This window comes from Microtus pennsylvanicus, chromosome 10 (genome assembly GCF_037038515.1).
Source record: "Microtus pennsylvanicus isolate mMicPen1 chromosome 10, mMicPen1.hap1, whole genome shotgun sequence".
NCBI classification, from domain to species: Eukaryota; Metazoa; Chordata; class Mammalia; order Rodentia; family Cricetidae; genus Microtus; species Microtus pennsylvanicus.
In genome coordinates, this window is record NC_134588.1 from 28,729,286 (window position 1) to 28,744,123 (window position 14,838).

The following is a 14,838-nucleotide window of genomic DNA, read 5'->3' on the forward strand; positions in this document are numbered from 1 at the left end:
TCCCACAAGGAGAACGGTCTCTCGAAAGTTGTCGTTTGAGATGTGGCAGGAGCATGTACATTCTCATCAAAGTAAACAACAATGAAAAAAAGAAACAAAAAACCCTTGGGGGTGAGCAAATAGTTTTTAGTTTTTTTATATGTGTTTGTACATGTGCCCCCAAGACTGTCAATGATTGTCTTCCTCCATCACTCCCCACCTTACACTTTGGGGAAGTCTATCACTGAACACACAGCTTATAGATGCTGCTCCCAAGTTCCATTTCCCACCTCCCTAGGCAATGACATTATAGGCAGGCCACCACATGCACCCAGCTTTCATTAGGTTCTGGGGTCCTAACTCCAGTCCTCATGTTAAATGCTTACCCACTGAGATATTTCCCCAGACCAAACCTAGATCTTAAAAGTTAAGAATAAACTGGTATGTTTCTTCACCATGCTATAACATTATCTAACAATTTGCCAGGTGTTTTGTGGGGTTTTTTTTTCCCCTAAAATACCAATCTCAAAAAGTTTCTTATTGGCCTGTAGAGATGGCTCAGTGGTTAAGAGCTGACTGTTCTTCCAGAGGTCCTGAGTTCAATTCCCAGAAACCACATGGTGGCTCACAACCATCTGTAATGAGATCTGGTGCCCTCTTCTGGCCTGCAATTAGAACATTGTATAACTGTATACATAATAAACAAAAATCTAAGGAGAAAAAAAAGCTTATCCATCTTTATTTTAAATGTACTTTAAAGTTTGTCTTCGCCTATATGCAAATATTCCTCCCAGTCTGCTCTTGTTAAACAGTGTCTCGTTTTGCAGCATAATCAAGCCTTGACCTTCAGATCCTTCTGCCTCATTCTCTTGCTAAGGTTATAGGCATGGACCACCAAATTCTCAAAGACTTCAGTGTCTCAGTAAGTGCTAAGCAAGAGAGCTATGAACATGTTTTCGGCCTTCTGCACTTAGAAATGATAGTGTTTTCACACCCAGGAGTCAGTCAGTGCGCTTTTGTTTTGTAAAACTGGGGATCAACCCAGGGACTCCTGCACAACAAACGAGCACTTACTGCTGAACTACACTTCCAACCCCAAGCAATTAGAACTGATGAATTTATCACTAGTGAAGAAGCCTGCTTACTCGTAACCCCCAGCCTCTTTCACCCAACATTGGCAGCTTACCTGTACAGCAGAATTCTTACTCATTGCCTCAAGAAAGTACAGACCCCTGCTGAGAAAATCAAATGCCCAGGGCAACTGATAACCCTTCCTTCAGGAACCTTACAATACCAACAACTAGAAGAACCACTATGCAAAATGATTTTGACACAGGAATCAAACAACTAAAATTGTAATAAAAACAATCTCACAGCATTTATTGTCACCTGATAATAACATAAGGGCCACTACAACAACAGGAATAAATGTTTTGGACTATGCTCCCAACAGAAGACACTTTTAAAAACACTGCACTTCCTCTTCAACTTCTCAAGCGCCTGACGGTCTCTAGTTGGAAACACTTTGGAGCAGAGTAATATTATCTCCTTTCAGCATGATCCGACCTGGAAAGAATGAAAGCTATTAATTACCAGACACACAGCCAGTCACCTTTCAGCATCAGACTTTTGTTTTAAACAGTATTTCGAGATTTATACCTCTCACAAAAAGGTATGTGACCATTTTCAAGTGCCTATATTTTGAAAGCCTCTCTGCCAGGTCTACTGGCACACATGCACCTTTTCTCTAAGAGCAGAATTAAAGCAGCACTGTTCTAAAGTTCTTAGCGTCTACGTCAACTGAAGTCTTGAAGCAGTATCTCCCAAAATTAAACTCATAGAGTTTTTAAATGAGGTGTCTGTCAAATTTGGGAAATGCAGTGTATTTCAATCCTATCTCCGAAACTGTCAATAAGTAATAATCCACCTGCTGGGGGAGACACTGTATGCCCGCAATCCCAGCACTGGGAGGCTAAGGTAGGATGCAGGTCTAAGGACAGCCTGGGCTATAGAACAAGAGCACCTCAAAAGCAAACAACACTATCATTCCTTAGACTGCTTTCCATCTATTCAGTTTAAGTCCAAAACAATCATTAGGGTTCAGGAAAGAGATTATCTGAACCCCACCATGGATAAGTGATTCGGTGAGCACTAATTATTAACAAAAGACAAAACACTCAGTATCATCCCTTGATTAAGATTCCTTCTTGTTATCTGGCTTTTTTTTTTTTTTTTGGTTTTTCGAGGCAGGGTTTCTCTGTGGCTTTGGAGCCTGTCCTGGCACTAGCTCTTGTAGACCAGGCTGGTCTCAAACTCACAGAGATCCACCTGCCTCTGCCTCCCAAGTGCTGGGATTAAAGGCATGCGCCACCACCGCCCGGCGTTATCTGGCTTTTTAAACTCTCTTCTGTGTCAAGCACTGAGTCAGCTACTGAGCTTACTGAGTCAGATAGGACATGACTCGTGCACTTATGGAGCATCTAGTCTTACACAGAGGCAGTGGTAAAACAGTAAATGTATCCCTATAAACTCACCACACGACACCCCATCTCCTCCTATTCCAAGGAAAACCAAAATAAATTTTGGGTTTTTTGTTGTTTAGTTTTTTGGTTTCTTCAAGACAAGGTTTCTCTGTAGCGTTGGGGCCCGTCCTGGAACTAGCTCTTGTAGACCAGGCTGGCCTCAAACTCACAGAGATCCGCCTGCCTCTGCCTCCTGAGTGCTAGGATTAAAGGTGTGTGCCACCACTGCCTGGCTAAATTTTGGGTATCTTAGAGAAAGGTATATTTGATCGGAGTTCTGAAGACACAGGAAACAATGTATGTAAATGTAACCTGAAACGTAACCCTAAAACACAATCACTCAGGAAAATAAAGCAAAGTTAAGGCCAGCCTGGGCTAAACAGGGAGCTCTACCTCAAACAGAAAGCAGGGCAAATGTGCAGGTGTAAAGACCTGAACAAAGACAAGCATGGTGAGTACTCGGAAAATGGGACAGGTCACACGATGAGTGAAGACATGGCCTGATCTGGTTTCCGCAAAAACAAGATTTGTCCTTTCACAGGAAAAATAGAAAGGCAATGAAGAATTTCTTTTCCTTTTTTTAAAAAATGTTTCTTGAGATAGGGCTTCTCTGTGTAGCCTTAGTTGTCCTGGAACTACTCTACAGATCAGGCTGGCCTTGAACTCAGAGACCCACCAGCCTCTGCCTCAGAATGCTGGGATCGAAGCTAAAGCTGCGCACTACCACCGCCCAGCTGGCAATGAAGAATTTCAAGCAAAAGTTAATAAAGTCAGATACAGAATTTCAAAAAGGAAACTGTTAGTAAGGTGGCAAACACCAAACCCATGCTAAACAATGTGTATGAAGAAAGTGAATTTGCCTTCTGATATGATGAACAGGTTCAGAGAAGAGGTTTGGACTAGACACATGAATATGGTAATCAGTGCATAGATTAGTAACTGAAACTGTGATATTATTAAGTATCTAGGGAAAAAGTCAAAGGAGAGCTGGAACCCAGCCTCAAACATTTAATGGCTGGGTGGAAAAGGATAAATATACCAAAGCCTGAAAAGAAATAACCAGAGATGAATAAGAAATACTCAAGAACTATATCACAGATCCAAGGGATCAAATTTTAAGGAGCAGTCAACTGTGTGAAATCTGTAAGTGAACACCAGTAATGACCAAAGATTTAACTTTAACATCATTAGCTGGACATGGCGGCAAATGCCTATGATCCTAGCCCTGGGGAGGCGGAGGCAGGCAAGTCAGGAGTTCCGTGTCATTCTTAGCAAGACTAAGAGTATTCTGGGTTACATGAGACCCTACCAATAAACAAAACAAAAACAAAGGAGTGGGTAAAGGAATAAGTAGCAGAAGACGACTTCAAAAGCAACTTTGCAAATTTAAGCTAAATTTAAACACAAATTCAGCTTCAAGCCATTCAAGTCTGCTAGCTAAGTAGAGAGAAATCTGTAAAGCCAACTGTATTCTTACCCAATTGTTTCCTTGACTTTGTTTTAGAGTGAATCTCTTCTGCATCATCTAATACGAGGTTCATGTACTCATCAAAGCCCTGGAAGTCAATTGACAAGTCATTTTCAAGTAAACAACACACAACCATTCTAAAGAATAGATTCAGAAATATGAGTTACCTTTAGAAGTTTATCCCTCCACTGATCTTTCAGCTCAGACACTAAAGATCTACTTATTAACCTATTTGTATTCTTTCAAAGGTTGTAAATTTTTTATTATGTGTATGTGTTTATTTGTGGGTGGATGTACGCACAGAATGCAGGTGCCCCAGGAGGCAGAGGCACTGGATCCATTTACTGGAAGTACAGGCGGTTGAGCGCCATCAAATGTGTGTACTGGGAACTGAACTTGGTCCTCTGGAGGAAATGCTTTTATCTGCTGAGCCATCAAATAGCCTCTTATTTTTGAGATAGCATCTCATGTGGTCTATGTTTGCCTCAAACTTCCTATGTAACCAAGGACAACCTCAAATTCCCGAGCCTCTTATCCCTCTCTACTCCAAATGCTGAGATTACAGGTGTGTGCCACTAGGCCTTGTCAAATGTGACATGCACAATTCTTGGGGTATTTAAAAAAAATAATAATTTTTGGGTGGTGGTGCTGCTGCTGAGAACTCAGGGACTCCCACGCATGTTAGGGAAGTGGCTTACCTCCGAGGAGCATCTCTAGCCTGCTTGTTTTAAATAGCAAAGAAAGCTAGGTTGGGATCCCAAATACTTCTTCAATCTACTGAACTTAAACATTCACTAGATATGCTAGGCAGATGCTCTATCATCTTTTATAACCTGCCCAATCCAGTATGTGTATTCATGCGTAGATATACACACGGACTACTGTCTGCCACTGCTCTCTCCTGTTCTCACAAGCACTGCTTCCACAAATTATTAAGCGTGTCTTCCAACTGGTAAGAGATTACTGATGGACACTATGTAAAATAACAAAGTACGCTAACAACACTCCCAGAAGGTTTTTATTTTTTCTTCAAAACAGTCGGCAGCTTTGAGGCAGGGAAGGGGGTACTAGGGAGACTTCAATTGGTAAAGTACTCGCAATTACAAGGAAATGAGCTTGGGTTCCTAGCACTCACAAATAAAGCAGCGCACAGTGGCATAGACCTGCACCTAGTGCTGGAAAGACACATGAGGATTTCTGGGGTTTGCTGGCCAACTAGTCTTGTCAAACCCACGAGCTCCAAGCTCAGTGAGGGATCTTGTCTCAAAAAAAGAAAAGATGGAGAACAATAGAAGAGACCCAATGTCTACCTCTTGCAGACACACACATGAATATGAACATTCACACTTCCCGCCACAAACAAGAAGTATTACTGGGGTTGAACATGGCTAGTGCAAGCCTGTAAATCTCAGGAGGCTGAGAAAGGATTCTAAGTTCAAGGCCTCCCCTGGCTACACAGCAACGCCACCTTTCCTCAAGAATAAACAAAGACAGGGTCAGAGGGACATTCACAGTTAAGAGCACTGGCTGTTCTTCCTGAGGACTCGGTTCAGTTTCCAGCACCACATGGCAGCTTACCACTGTCTTTAACTCCAGTTTCTGAGGATCTGGCATCCTCACACAAACACATGCAGGTAAACACCATTGCACATAAAAATAAATCTTTTAAAAAAATAAAACAAGATGCCCATGGCTATTAATTTCAACACTTAGGAGGCTCAGACAAAAGGATTTCCAAGCAGAGTCTTCTGCCACACACAAAGAATCCAGAGGCCAGGAAATGGCACGGTGGTTAAGAGATGGCACAAGAAGCCGGGCGGTGGTGACGCACGCCTTTAATCCCAGCACTCGGGAGGCAGAGGCAGGCGGATCTCTGTGAGTTGGAGACCAGCCTGGTCTACAAGAGCTAGTTCCAGGACAGGCTCCAAAACCACAGAGAAACCCTGTCTCGAAAAACCAAAAAAAAAAAAAAAAAAAAAGAGATGGCACAAGAGCATTTGCTGCTCTTGCAGAGGACCCAGGCTTGGTTCCCAGCACCCATGTGACTCAAAACCATCCATTTTCTAGCCTGTGTGGGTGGGCATGCAAACACACACACACACACACACACAAGCACACACGCAAGACACTCATAAAACAAATCTAAATCCTGAGTTTGATCCCAGGAACCACCAAAATAACAATAAAAGCATAAGCCCAACCAAGCAAACAACAAGCACCGCTGAGGTATCCTGTTCTTGTGCCTCATTTAACCCTACCAGTTCTGGAGGCATTGCCCATCCCCCTCGGATTTTGATCTGATTGTTTCCTTGCCTCACAAACTAAGTTCTTCCTCTTTTTTAAAGATTTACTTATTATGTATACAGTGTTCTGCCTGCATGACAAAAGAGGACACTAGATCTCATTATAGATGCTTGTGACCCACCATGTGGTTGCTGGGAATTGTAGCCAGTGCTCTTAACCTTTGAGCCATCTTGTCAGCCCCCTAAGTTCTTCTTAAAAGTTTAATTCTCCCTTTAAGTTCTTTTAAGAAAAGAACTATCAGGGTCTGGAGAGGTGGCTCAGTGACCGGAGTTCAACTGCCAGCAACCATGTGGCAGCCCACAACTGTAGCTCCAGTTCCGGGGGTCTGACACACTCACACAGACACACATGCAGGCAAAGCACCAATGCACATACAACAAATAAATCTTAAAAAGAAAGAAGTCATCTAAACCTAACAACCAAAGCAAGAAGAGGCTAAATAATGTGGGCCCCGAAGAGTCTTCCTTGGGTTGGGTCCTTGACTTCTTGTATATTGCTCTAGCTGGCCATTTCCCGAGATGTCTTTTTCTAATAAACTGAGAAAAGCGGCCTGGGTACTCACAATAATACAACCTTCTATCCGCATATTCACTTGCTCATACAGCCAGACCTGAATCCGAGACCTCTGAAATAAAAATAAGAATGTTTTTAGAAATATACACACGCCCGCACCATTACGTTGATTCCATAGTGAATGACTTATAGAAACGTTCCAATGAATATAAGGCAAACATTGTAGGTCAGTAGCCTACATCTAAGAGTTGGTATCTCGGTTAACTTGCTGAGAAACATTTTTATTTAATAAATGCTCGGACAGGGCTGTTCAAACTAATTTTCCTACATTCTCAAGACTTTATCACTGCTCCCAGCATGAATACATTTACAGTTAAACTTGTTCACAGCATGGCGCACACACAAGAAAGTTTCTATAGACCAAAACCTTCTTAAGCAAAATCGAGACTCAAAATCGTGAGAATACCGCTCCCTCCCTTGTCAATTTTCCTAGTCACACATCTAACCTCAATTCCAGCGATTAAAAATGACACAGGCTTAAAACGATTTTTTATCTTTGTTGTAACATTCTCAAATTAACACTGCTAAAAATCTCTCCTAAGAGGGGCATTTGCCACTCACTCCTCTGTATCTTTCTTTTTTTAGGTTTATTTTGTTCATTTTTAGCTCAGCTAAGAGAAAAAAAATAATATTCAAATGGCACTGTTAAGTTTACCAACAGATCATGTGAGTGATTTAGTTTTTGCAGAGAGTAACGGAATTGTATGCACGTTGAATGAGGCACAGACGTACACCATTTTATTAATTAACGCTCTCGGAGCAGGCTTATTCTCAACTGTGGTCCCCCTCGGTTTTTTAAGTCTACAGCACAGGATCAGGGATGCTGGTACAAAAATAGCCAAAAAAGCGCAACTTTCATTTCAGTGACAGTAAGAAAATAGTTAACAAATAACTTACGTACGTTTTGCAAGTATCTGAAGATGAGGTTCTGCACCGCGGCGATCAAGGAAAAGAACTGTACACAGCAGAGACTCTGCTCCCGCCCTCACCTGATTCTCCAGCGCCCCAACACCAGGCCCGCCGCACCCGCAAACACTAGTGACCACCTAGAAACTCAGAAGGCACCCACTCCCCCACCGCCCTCGTTTCACCCTGGTGGCCCGCATCCTCCTCTTGCATTCCGCCGACCCCGCTTCCGTTCCGCAGCGCTCGCCCCGCACGGTCCGCCCGAGCCCGCCTCCCGCAGCCCTTCAACTCCGCGCGCTTTCCCGCCGCCTCGGCCGCCCCGGGGCCTCACGGGAAGAGCGGCCCGCAACGGGCTCCCCTGCTCCCCGCCCGTGGGGACGCTCACGGCGTCTACGGACCCAAAGCCCAGAGTTCACACGCAGCGTAGGATACGATGGGCTGCACCATCACTTTCTGCACCTTCTGGCCCTGGCCGCGGTACGCCATGGTGAAAGTCACAAAGACCGCACGAGCAGGAAGGCCTCCTCAGACAGCGACTTCCGGAAGACCGACCTGGAAACGGAAGTGCATGTGGTCATAGGCGACCGGGGCCGCTCCTGGGAAACGCCTCTCTAGGCGCGAGGCGCCTTTTCTCTATGCTTATTACCTTCGCAGGCCGCCTTCCAAGGTTGGTCCTCCCGCGCCACCTGGTGGAAGGCTGGGGGCGCACAGGGGCTTCGGCCAGGCGCCTGCGCAACAGTTGGCTTGCTTCTGCTTAAGGGCTATTTTTGACAGCTGTTCTGGAAGTTAGGCTTGGTAGCTGCGCAGGGAGGAGCATCTTATCCAACACCATCTGCAGACCTCCCTTATTCATTCTGGGTCGTGCCGGACGCAATGGTGTTGCTGTGGTTTATGCCAATAACAGATTCAAGTCTCATCACCTTTATATTGTTACTATTGATGGCAACTGAAGATGGCAATCTCTCTAGCTCGAAAGTGCTCAAATAGGCTTGCTGGGCTCAGATCCCTCGGAGAGTTGTGCGACTGATGACACGTCATTAGGACTCAACATCTCTGATTCGCTCTCCTCTGAAGTGAAAATTAATTAATTTGTTTGTTTCAAGACAGGGTTTCTCTGTGTGGTCTTGGCTGTCCTGGAACTCGCTCTTGTCTACAACAAGGCTGGCCTCGAACTCATAGACTTCTACTTGCCTGTCTCCCTCGTGCTCGGATTACAGGCACACGCCTGTATAAAATGCCTGGAGACTTAAACGTACCTCTGCAGGACTGAAGACTCAAGGAGGTAATAATGCACACGTGTTCTTGAACTATATTAGATTTGCCGGCACCTGTAATCTCAGCTCATGGAAGATGGAAGCAAGAGTATCAGTTTAAGATCATCTGCTAAATAGTGTGTTCCAGATCAATATAAGCTACATGAGCCCTTGTTTCAAAAACAAACAAAAAACAAAAACAAAATAAAACAAGCCACACAAGGTTAAAACTGATAAATTTGAGATAAATTGGAAATGTAAGTCAAAACATGTTTGCCGGGCGATGGTGGCACACACCTTTAATCCCAGCACATTGGAGGGAGAGGCAGGCAGATCTCTGTGAGTTCGAGGCCAATGTAGTATACAAAGAGAGTTCTAGGACAGCCAGGACTGTTAAACAGAGAAACAAACCCTGTCTCAAAACAAAAAACAAAAACAAAAAAAAACACAAAACAAAAAAACAAAACAAAACAAAAAAACAAACCCACATGCATTTCGTAGGGACAAAGAGCCAGCCAAAGAAATCCACCCCATCTGTGAAACCAGAGACAGTGAAAGAAACACACCCTAGCTCTGAGACCCAAGCCAGTGAAAGAAACACACCCTAGCTCTGAGACCCAAGCCAGTGAAAGAAATCTTTAGCCCTGAACCCAGAACCAGAGAAACACACTTTGATCCTAGAATCAGAGTCAGTAAAAGAAATATGCCCTGGCCCTGAAATTAGAGCCCAAGGCTAAAGGGTCAGTGAAAGAAACACACTTTGGTCCTGAAACCAGAGCCAAATCTGCCCTGACCAACAAAACAGAAAGCCAACCAGTCCCTGTGTAGAGAAACCAACCAATCCCTGAGCACAAGGTCTAGCCAATCTGAGCTCAAGGAACTGAAATCTGACCAATCCCCACCCAGGAAATCTTTTCCCTGGAAAAACTCCACCCCTAAGAAGCCCTATAAAAGTCCTGCACCTCTTCAGTTTGCTGCTGCCTTTCCCACTCTGGACAGGCAGACATTCTGCTGGACTCTTCCCCCCAATAAATCTCTTGAATAAGGTTTGTGTGAAGACCTTTTTCCTGAATGGAGCAGAGAAGTAACAACTTCTCTCCGGAGCTGGGGTGGAGAAGAGCAGAACAGGGCTGGCAAAGGAGAGCTGTTACACTCTGGGGAACCAGAGCCAAAGGGAAGCCCTGTCCTGCTGGAGCAGGGCTTTTGCACTTGGGAAGGCTTTCCCTAGAGCAGCAGCTGTAAACTGCTATGCTTACTGTGGCCTGTGCTAATCCTTGACTCCCAGTTGCCAGAATCCAGATCCGAGCTGTACCACTTAGCATCCATTCCTTGGCCCCGCTGCCAGAATCCGTTTCTCAGGACATGGTTTCTCCGCTTAACAGTCCTGGCTGCACTGGAACTCACTTCTGCCTCCTGAGTGCTGGAATTAAAGGCATATGCCACCACCACCCAGTGCTTACACATTTATTACATACACTTAAGGCCCTGGGGAAATGACTAGGTAGGACCCAAATCCAATCACCTACTCAAAAGCTGGACACAGGCAGTGTGCGCCTGTGAATTCGGCAAAGGAGGGCGCCTGGGTGTGCTGGCCGGCTAGTCCAGCTTAATTGTCAAGTCCTGTGTTGCCTACTCAGTTCTGTTATGGCGTGGCTTTTGGTTTGGGTCAAATTTTACTCAACTGGAATATTCACTTTTTCTTTTTCTTTTTTTTTTTTTCAGTCACTTCATAGACTAGGCTGGCCTCAAACTCACGGAGATTCTCTTGCCTCCCAAGTGCTAGGATTAAAGGTGCGTGCTACCACCGCCCGGCTGGAATATTCACTTTCTAATAAGGAAGCTCAGAACTGAAGCTGAGGAATTTGGAAGGTGTCTAAGGGGACCAATATCTTCACGGATAGCACTTAGGTCAAATAGCAGAATCAAAATGCACTTAGCTGGGGTCTTCTTTAGATAAGAATAGCAGGAATACCAATCTTATAAGAGTATTATGATAAAAAAAAAGACACGGTCTCATTCTGTAGCCACAGCTGTCCTGGAACTCGATCTGTAGACCAGGCTGGCCTGAACTCACAGAGATTCTCCTGCCTCTGCCTCCTGTGCTGGGAAGAAACTAGTTGTAAGCTACAAAAAGAAACATTTTTTTTTACATGGGATAATTATTTCTTTAAAAAGAATGTATCACACTCCAAACTATAGTGGAATATTGTTTGTGTTTTATTTTATTTATTTTTTTTTAAATATTTCTTTATTTATTATGTATACAATATTCTGTCTGTGTGTATGTCTGCAGGCCAGAAGAGGGCACCAGGTCTCATTACAGATGGTTGTGAGCCACCATGTGGTTGCTGGGAATTGAACTCAGGACCTTTGGAAGAGCAGGCAATGCTCTTAACCACTGAGCCATCTCTCCAGCCCTTTTTTTTTTTTATTTATTATGTATACAACGTTCCTTCCATGCCTGCCTGCATGCCAGAAGAGGGCACCAAATCTCATTACAGATGGTTGTGAGCCACCATGTGGTTGCTGGGAATTGAACTCAGGACCTTTGGAAGAGCAGGCAATGCTCTTAACCTCTGAGCCATCTCTCCAGCCCCCTGTTTGTGTTTTAATAAATAAAGTTTGCCTGACGATCAAAGGGCAAAGCAGTCACAATTCAATGAATACATTCAATAATAGAAACTTGAGCAAAACCTTGGTTTAAATTGCAAATCAATCATAATGTTCTTGTAAATCTTGAGGTTTTCATGAGCTTCCTGATGTCTGTAAAAGATGCTGAGGTGCACTAGCTCAAAGAGAGACCCTCCTGATTTGACTGACATGGTATCTCATGTATCTCTCATACTCCAGACTGGCTCAAATTCCTGGCCTTGAACTGCTAATTCTCCTGCTTCTGCATCCTAACTGCTTGCCACCATAGCCAGCCACTTCGTGAATATTACAGACCTCTCTCCAGTCTGATGAAGTTCCATTTCACCTGGAAGCCTCACAACTTGCTGGGCATTTGGTACTCAAAAAAGCATGACAAGGATATTGGGAAGCTAGAGAGTATCCAGAAAAGATCAGCAAGCCCTGCAATGAGTCAAGAGTGACTCACCCATTCATGTTACTCCTTTGGTCATGAATTTAGCTGTTGAAGCTCTAAACCGCTAGCACTTCAGAATGGGGCTGTATTTGAAGATAAGATGGTCTCTTCCTAACTATTTATTTTGAGATAGGGCTGAAGAGGCAATTAAGATGGTGTGAAATCTCCTGAGTGGGACTGAACCTCATCTTTCTGGTGTCCTCAGAGGAGAAAGGGGGGCTGGAGATGTAGGTCAGTATTGGGTACTTGCCTCGCATACATGAGTCCTGAGTTCCAGGCCCAGCCAAGCAAACAAACAAATAACGAAGAGAGGACAGAGGCCTCCATTTCTCCATGGGAGGGACGAAAGGCCATGTGAGGACACTGCAAGCGGCTATCCGCAGCCAGAAAGAGCCTCACTAGAAATACCACCTCCATCTATCTGGCCAGGCCTTTACTCTCAACTGAGATCTGATGACCTGTTTGATTTATAGTGACATATGGCAGCCTGGGAGAATTATCGCACCTATGTGAGCTAGTCACTGTAAAGACAAGATCTGTCTTAGCATGCTCTCTTCTCCGTCCCATTCCCCGTGTGGGGACTTAATCCAGGGTCTTCTGCGTGCTAGACAAGCACAGCACCTCTGATCTGCACCCCCAGCGCTTTCTGCTTGTGAGGGAAGTATTGGTAAACAATTTGGGGTGGGTCTCTACATAGCCCTGGCTGGCCCAGAACTCACTTCCCTCTGCCTCCCAAGTGCTGGGATTAATGGCATGCGCTACCATGCCCCACGACAAACAACTAAAATGCAGAGTGGATGTAAAGCGCATGCCTGTGGACAGACATCAACCTTGTTTGAAAAAGCAGTCCAACATCATGGCCTCTTAGGTAGGAAGGAAGCTACATACACACTGACGAAGGCAGGGACTGAAGAGATGGCTTTCAGAGGTCTAATTGTACTTGCAGAGGAACCAGGTTTGGTACCCAGCACCCACATGGCAGCTTACAACCACCCACCTGTAACTCCAACTCCAGGGGATCTAACACCCTCTTCTGTACCAAGCATGCGAATGGTGCACAGACATACATGCAGGCAAAACACACACATTTTTAAAAGTGTGGGGGGGAGGTATGGTGGTGCATACCTTTAATCCTAGCATTCAGGAGGCAGAGGAATGCAGACCTCTGAGTTTGAGGCCAGTCTGGTCTACAGGGAATTCCAGGACAGCCAGGGGTATGTAGAAAAACCCTGTCTCAAAACAAAACAAAACAAAAAAGCAATTTAATAAAGGCAGAGGGCAAAAAACAGGCTCCCTGTGTGAGGGTTGGGCCATTAGCCAGTAAAAATAAAACCATCCCTCTGTGACTTAGTTATCTGTTTAAGGTAAGGTACCACTCTACGTGTCCAAAACCCTGGCTTCATAATCCAGAGCTAGTGACGTCTATCTGTAATCCCAACATTTGAGAGGTAGAGGCAGAAGGATCAAAAGTGTAAGGCCATATGAGCCCTTTTTTCCAGAGTACAATAAGAAATAAAAAGAAAGCTACTAAAACTCTAGCTCATTCTGTCTGGGGTATTATCTACCTCAAATCTCCATATAAAGCTGGGCATGGTAATACATACCTTTAATCCCAGTGAGGATTAAAGAGACAGGCAGCCTGGTCTACATAGCAAGTACCAGGCCAGCCAAGGCTACATTAGTGGGGCCTTGTCTCAAAAAATACCAAAACATAGGTAATGGTGGTGCATGCCTTTAATCCCAGCAGAGGCGTGTGGATCTGAGTTCAAGGTCAGCCTGGTCCACAAGAGCTAGTTCCAGAGCAGGCTCCAAAGCTACAGAGAAACCCTGTCTCGAAAAACCGAGAAAAAAAAATTCTACTGCCGGGCGGTGGTGGCACACGCCTTTAATCCCAGCACTCGGGAGGCAGAGGCAGGCGGATCTCTGTGAGTTCGAGACCAGCCTGGTCTACAAGAGCTAGTTCCAGGACAGGCTCCAAAACCACAGAGAAACCCTGTCTCGAAAAAAAACAACAAAAAAATTCTACTTTACTCCCGTTGCTTTGTTTTTCTGAAATACTCATAGTGCAGATTGGCTTTGAAATACATAACTGAGGCTGGTTTTGAACTATCCTTACCTTCTAATGTTGGGTTTACAGAAATGAGCAACTTCTCCGGCTGACTTCTGTTTTGCAATTATTTCCGAAGAGACTTGAAAGATGGCCCAGCAGTTAAGGTTACTTATTGCTTTTCCAGAGGACCTTGCATTCCTAGCACCTGTGCCAGGAAGCTCACAACTGCTCAGAACTCCAGGCATCCCCACACAGGTGGCATTCACACACGTACACACACCCTCAAAAACTGCGTAAGTTCTTCAAGAGCGGGAATCTAACTTCTACTCTTCTATCCTCGATGATCAAGTGTTTAATTACAGTGTAAGTCCAAAATTGCTCTGTGCTTCTTTAAGGGCGGGGGGGACACTCCAAAATCCTTATGGCCATCACACCTAACTTTTCCTCCTGGTAGCTTTTCCAAAGCTTTTCCGAGCTCTCCAAACAGACAAGTGACTTCTCACCACAGCTGCTCCGTCAGGTAAGAGTCCATCTCCCTTGTCCTTCCCCTGGAACTTGTTTGTTCAATGTAAATATTCCCCTCATCTGTTCAGTTCCTTAGCCCTCACACAGAACACCTTTCTAAACACTCTTGTCCAGCTCCCTTCAGTACAGACCAGTTTAAGTTCAACAGACTACTTCTTTACTGCTAATTGAGA

At 44.6% G+C, this 14,838-nt stretch overlaps 1 protein-coding gene across 1 annotated transcript; it reads right to left on the reverse strand.

Moving 5' to 3' along the window:
- Window positions 1–1,332: 1,332 nt before the first annotated feature.
- Snrpe (small nuclear ribonucleoprotein polypeptide E) lies at window positions 1,333–8,311 on the reverse strand. Its single transcript, XM_075987985.1, has 5 exons — window positions 8,185–8,311; window positions 7,748–7,774; window positions 6,836–6,898; window positions 3,979–4,057; window positions 1,333–1,545 (listed from the first exon to the last, which is right to left on the reverse strand). The coding sequence occupies exons 1-5, from the start codon at window positions 8,236–8,238 to the stop codon at window positions 1,490–1,492; spliced, it is 279 nt and encodes a 92-aa protein (XP_075844100.1). The 5' UTR covers window positions 8,239–8,311; the 3' UTR covers window positions 1,333–1,489.
- Window positions 8,312–14,838: the final 6,527 nt, after the last annotated feature.

What these genes read in the sequence shown, in the direction of transcription:
- Snrpe (XM_075987985.1), bottom strand. Translation starts at nt 8,238, where the DNA reads ATGGCGTACCGCGGCCAGGGCCAGAAGGTGCAGAAAGTGATGGTGCAG. An exon ending in AAGTGATGGTGCAGCCCATC is followed by an intron (nt 7,775 to 8,184) that starts GTATCCTACGCT and finishes GCCGCGGTGCAG; the next exon opens with AACCTCATCTTCAGATACTT. An exon ending in GGATAGAAGGTTGTATTATT is followed by an intron (nt 4,058 to 6,835) that starts GTGAGTACCCAG and finishes ATTGACTTCCAG; the next exon opens with GGCTTTGATGAGTACATGAA.